At 40.1% G+C, this 6000-nt stretch overlaps 1 protein-coding gene across 1 annotated transcript in view; it reads right to left on the reverse strand.

The window, feature by feature from the left end:
- Positions 1-4032, reverse strand: part of TXLNB (taxilin beta) — a 42297-nt gene extending 38265 nt beyond the window's left edge. The window contains exons 1-2 of the mRNA XM_016204879.2: positions 3897-4032; positions 844-1294 (exon numbers count right to left, since the gene is read on the reverse strand). Coding sequence (XP_016060365.2) covers positions 844-1282 — 439 coding nt within the window. The 5' untranslated portion in view covers positions 1283-1294; positions 3897-4032. The remainder of the gene's footprint in view (positions 1-843; positions 1295-3896) is intronic.
- Positions 4033-6000: the final 1968 nt, after the last annotated feature.

Here is a 6000-nt window from a genome sequence, read left to right on the forward strand (position 1 = left end):
AAATCCAAATTTCATAGCTTTGCTTTAAATAATTTCCTTTTTATTCATCCTTACAACAAATATTTATTGACCACCTAGCATGTGCCATCCATTGTCCTCGACACTAGGCCTCTGATGATGTCCAGATATATATACAGTCCCTGCCCTTGAAAAAAGAGCTACTGGAGGAGATACCCATTAATTAAATAATCACAAAATAAATGTATATTCTTAAATGATGATATATGCTAGGAAGGAAAGAAAGATACGTAGTATAACAGAAACAGAAAACTGTAAGACTTTGTCTGTAGTTGGGCTAAGAAAATGCCATTTGAGTTGTGAGCCAAATGATGAGGTTAGTGTCCCAATGGCTGAACTGGGGAATGGGGAGAGATTTGTAGGTAGAGAAAATAGGATGTATGCAGGCCCTATGGCAGGTTTAACGAACTGAAAGAGAAGAGCAGAATGACTAGTTATTAGGCGGCAGTGGCAGTGGTGGTGGTGGGGCAGAGTGTTCAGGAAGGGGATGTTATGGGGTAGAGTGATGTGAGATAAAGCCAGAAAGAATGGTTTGGGTTAGACCATTAGGGCTTGAAAGACAATGTTAAGAATTCTGATCTTTGTTCCAAGAACGATGAGAAGCCATTGAGGCCAGAGGGGAGGTGGGTAACATGTTGGAAGTTCGCTTTCGCTCTGTTGAGGGAAAGCATCTGAGGACAAGTACAGCAAGGAAAGATGGAGGGAGACCCTGAGGTAGCTACTGTAGTAATCCAAATATGCAGTGTGTCTTTTAGTAAAGGTTGGAGCAAATGCCCTTTTTTGAAATAATTCAGAAAAATCATAATAGGGAACGCAATTACTTGCCTAATCCTTTCAGGATTTTCTTTTCCAATTTTTGCTCTTTATTGCTGACAGGCTCTTTGGCTGTGGGTGGTTCTCCAGAAGCCACGGGTTCTCTCTCGGTCTCTTCAGGGGCTTCCTCACAGTCCCTGTCCTCATTGTCGGCTGGTTCTGTGTTCTCAGGCTGTTCGTTGGCCTTGGTGGAGGTCTCTTTCCCTGCTGTGCTGGCAGCAGACCCATACGTGTTAATGATGTCTTCCAGTTGTCTATTCAACTCTTCAGAGATGTCATGAGCCCCTGTTTCAGGCTTCATGTCCGCCTCCTTCAATGGTGCTTGGAGTGGGGCCGAGAAGCCCTGACCGTCTTGCTTCTCCAGGCTGTTTTGACTGGGTAATGGTGAACTGTCCCCTGGAGGTGCTGACTGTGGTTCTCCTGAGATCTGTGCAGAGCGATTGGCCTCCATGCTGGGAGTTACCTAGTGGCAAGCACAGTCAGGCTTTATGAAATTAACCCAGTTACAGGTAAATGGTAAGGATATCCCCAAATGGGCACCCACTAATTACAGTTTCTAATGTGGGATGAGTATGCTTTCACAAAACATAAATATTGCGATTAGGCAAGTAGGAACAGTAGGAAGCCATTTTTCCAAATCAGGTCATACTGTTAGCATATTTTTGGTTTTGGTCTTTAAATTCCAGTAGTATCTCCTATCCTTGACATTAATAGAGTAACCTAAGATGTTGTTTTTTGTGGCCAAATTTGTCATTTTGCTTAGAATAACCAATTTGTGTTACCATTCTCTTAAGTAATTCTATGTAGATTTATAATTATTGGAAGTACATGGATGTATACATTTAAAATATTTACATTTTAAATGGTGTTATTTTTTCAAAGTTAAAATATTTAATACAAGAGCTACTGAACTTACTAAAATCCTTCATCATAATAATGTTTCTTAACTCTAATCTATAAATGAAGATTTGATTAATATGAGTACATTGATATAAATGAATTATCATACTGGATACATAACATACTTCCTTGATTTTCTGATATTTTCCTTTGCCCAGGTGAGCAACATATAATCATCAATGATAAAAATACTTTTTTTGAGGTTCAAACTAGCATCATTTTTGGAATAAGACAGAAAATGAGAACACATATAAATTAATAAACAAACACGTGGAAATATGGTGATGCTCATAATAATAATTCTTTGAATTTCTATAATACTTTTTTGTTCTAATATAAAAACTTTGTTTCAGAAAAAAGAACAGATTACAACTTGCTCTTCTCAGTCAAAAAACTCTAGGATATAAAAGGGATATCTGTAACATTTTGAACAATAAAAAAAAAAAAAATAAGTAGAAACTCTAGGATAACGTAATATTTTTTAAGAAACATCAGTGTTTAATGAACAGGGAGGAAATGAACTAGAGAAATGATTCAGATATAATATGGGCTCTTTGGAAATAGAGGGCAAGGAATGAGCTGAGTCAAGGATTCCAGGGTTTCTGGCTGTCACCATTTCTAGGCTTGCAATAGATTTGGCTTATGCCTTTAAGTTGTGGTGCATTTTATTTGTAAGTGATATTTAATGGTGCTGCTGCTAATTAACAGGATAAAAATATCACAGTGCCCTTGTAATGCACAGGTTTTGATGCTATGGTATCATGAAAGCAAAAACAGAAACATACTGTTCTATGCATTGCACAGCTTCCTGCTCCCTTCCTCAGGGCAGTAGGTGTCAAATGCTTGAACGCCAGCAAGAACGGAAAAGTCAATGTACAGACATTGCCACCCACTATGGCCCTCCCCAAGTACTCATTAACTTAGAAGGAAGTACTTTTTTCTCTCACCCATTATATTCTATTTTTTCTTTTTTATTGAACTTGTTGGAGTGACATTGGTTAATAAAACTATATAGGTTTCAGGCATACTATTCTATAATATACTATCTGTATATTGTATCGTGTGTTCAGCATCCCAAGTCAAGTCTTCTATCACCATTTATCCCCCCTATACCCTCTTCTGTCTCTCCCATCCCCCTTTCCCTCTGGTAATTACCATACTGTTGGGGTTTTTTGGGGATTTTTTTGCTTAATCCCTTCACTTTTTTCACCCAGCCCCACAACCCCCACTCACCCATTCTAATCTACCAACTTTATTATCTAATGGTACAGTAAACAGTTTCATTGTCTTCATCGCTGAAGTTTCTTTATCGCAGCCCCTACTTGTTGGGCACACTCATCTATATATAACTATGCCTCCCCTAAACGCAGAGAAAGACACTTAGCACCTGCTGTCCAGCCAGAAGCTATTTTAAGCTCTTCTAAAAGGAGCCATGGCATTTAGCACTTTATCCTTGAAAATCAAGGGAAGAGAGTGCTTTTAATACAAGTTGAAAACAGTAAACATTTACTGGCTTAAACTCATATGTGGGTTTTAAAGTGTTAGGAAGGCTTTTTAGGATGTAATAAAATCTAGAGTAAACCAAACTTCAAAGCAGTGCATTTCAAATGGACTCTCCATAGGAGTTTTAGTGTGGTTAGTCTAAATGCAAGTGTTTTGTCTGCATTAGCTTTATTCTTCATTCATCAGAGGCCATCATCATTGATGTTTTCGTATCCATCCCATGGGTAGCCTTTAAACTCATGTGCCACATTGACTTTAAAATGGAATAACTTAGTCATTGTAAACCACAGGACAACTCAATTCCTAAAAGCAGCCTCAAGATAAATCAACAGGAGGGGAAAAAACCAAGGTCAAAGAACTGTTACTTTTAAATCGTCTCTTTCTAGATTAATTAATTTTACAGCAAAAAAATTATTTCTCAGTTTTAGCCTCTAGAAACTTTATCGCAGCCTTTTTCCTCCTCTGAGGAGTTTTCACTTGTACCAGCAGCCCCGGCAGATCATCACACACATCCCTTCCTGAGCAACACATTTTAATTATAAGTAAAACAATGGAAAGTCCTTCCACATCTCACTGGCAGTCTCGAGGCTGCGAGTTTTGAACACTACAAACCGCACCCCACATCTTCTCACACTGCTTGGGGGAGTGTTTGTCATACTTACCAGAAGGCAAGGAGCTAAGCAGAAAGGGTAAAGGAGAGGCAGAGAGGCAGCAAGAAGCCAGAACAGCAACAGCAGGAGGTGGGCAGCAGCTGTGCTCTTGCAGGGGAGAGGCACCAAATGCCCTCCCTGCACCCCCTCCCTGCCTCCCCCCCCCCACACCCCCCCCCCCCAGGCCCTGCCGCCTGAGGCAGCAGGAGAGCAGGGAGGGGGAGGGAAAGGAACACCGTGTGACACAGCAAGAGAGAGAGACACCCAAGCTTGGGTAGCTGTCGCCTGGGCAAATGTCTTAGAAAGGAGCAGCAGCTGGCAGATCTTATCAGACTCTATGTTTTATCTTTTAAAAACTTGAAACGCTCAGGATATAGCCCCTTTACTCGCCCAGTTTTTCACCATGTTCTTCTGGGCAGGGATCAGTTTTTCTGATTTCTTGGTTTATTTCCAGCTTGTCTATGATTCATCTCCTATTTTTCTCTTCTTATGAGAGCCTCATTAATTAGTATCAGGTTTCTTATAGGACTCATGCGGGGGTGGGGAGGGGGAGACAATGGCTTAACAAAGAGGAGGTGGTACAACTACTTTAATTCTGATGTCATTGTTTGGTTTGTTTGAAAAATATGAAATAAAAATTTAGATGCGGTCTTGGCAGTGGGTTTAGTGTCTCCTTCACGTGCACGGTAATTAGAGTGACCCCGGATCCCACGCCTTACTCGGGTCGCGGCCTTCACATCTCAGCTAAGCCCTTGGGGAAGCAGTTGCTTTTTCTTCCTTAGTTGGAAGCTTCCCCACCTTCGGAAGCAGCGTTTCTAGGTCTTTCCCACTCTTTCGAATCCCTCAACCTGCTCAATTCCTTTGAAAAAACCACCTCCTTCCCATTCGCTGTAAAGCGCTTCTCTTAACCCCACATCCATTCCCCCGGACTTTCTGTTTCTGGAGAATGTGTTCCCACACTTTCCAAAGTGCATCCCTCCATCAGTGTCTGCTCTTGGGACTGGCAGGATTTAGCGACACCCCCTGTAGCAGGCAGGAAATGCCACCCACCCGAATAACTTCCACACCCTAATCCCAGGAACCTATGAATATATTACTTCCTTTACATGCTAAAAAGGGATTCTGGAGATGTGATTAAATTAGGGACTTTGAGATGAGGAGATTATCCATAATTGTCTGGATGGGCCCAAGGCGACTACAAGTGTCCTTATAAATGAAAGAAGGAGGTAGGAGGGTCAGCGTCAGAAAAGCAGATTTGAGGACTGAAGTAGAGGCCAGAGTGATGGGGGGGGGGGGGGATGACCCAGGAATGTGGGATGTCTCTGGAAGTATGGAAAGGCAAGGAAATAAATTTTTCTATAGATCCCCCAGAAGGAATGCAATTTTGTTGACACCTGATATTAGCTGTGAAACTCATTTTGGAGTTTCACACTCATTCTAACCTCCAGAACTATAAACTAATAAATTTGTGTTGTTTTTAAGTCACTAGATATGTGGTAAGTTGTTATCATAGCAAGGGGAAAGTAAAATATCCTACCACCTACTTTCTCCCAGTTCAGGGGAGGCATAAATTATATATAGATGAGTGTACCCAACAAGTAGAGGGCAGGGTAAAGAAATTCCAGTGGTGAAGACAGTGAAACTGTTCACTGTATCATTTGATAATAAAGTTGGTGAATTAAAATGGGTAAGAGAAAAAAGTACTTCCTTCTAAGTAATGAATGATCGGTGAGGGCTGCAAGTGGGTGCTATCCTTGATTAAATGGGAGCAAACTGAATAAGTCAGATCTCTCAGTAAATGCAAACAATTAATGAGTGATTCTCACATTTAAATAACGTACAGATTCTTTTAATAGTGTAACTTAATGTTGAAATTCATTTAAAGGGAAAAAGAGGACTCAGCATGGCTGAGCTAAATATTATATTATTATTCATACCAATATGTACTACTATAAAAATAGGTATACACACTTTTGATGCTTATTGTTATTATATGATACAAACTTTAAAAAAAAATTATTTAAAAACCGTAGAAAAACCAATAAATATAATTCAAATCACAACATTGCTCTTATGTGACAGATTTTGCTGCAATTTAAAACATAAATACGGTCTG

Source organism: Miniopterus natalensis, chromosome 5, assembly GCF_054644295.1.
Source record: "Miniopterus natalensis isolate mMinNat1 chromosome 5, mMinNat1.hap1, whole genome shotgun sequence".
Lineage (NCBI taxonomy): Eukaryota > Metazoa > Chordata > Mammalia > Chiroptera > Miniopteridae > Miniopterus > Miniopterus natalensis.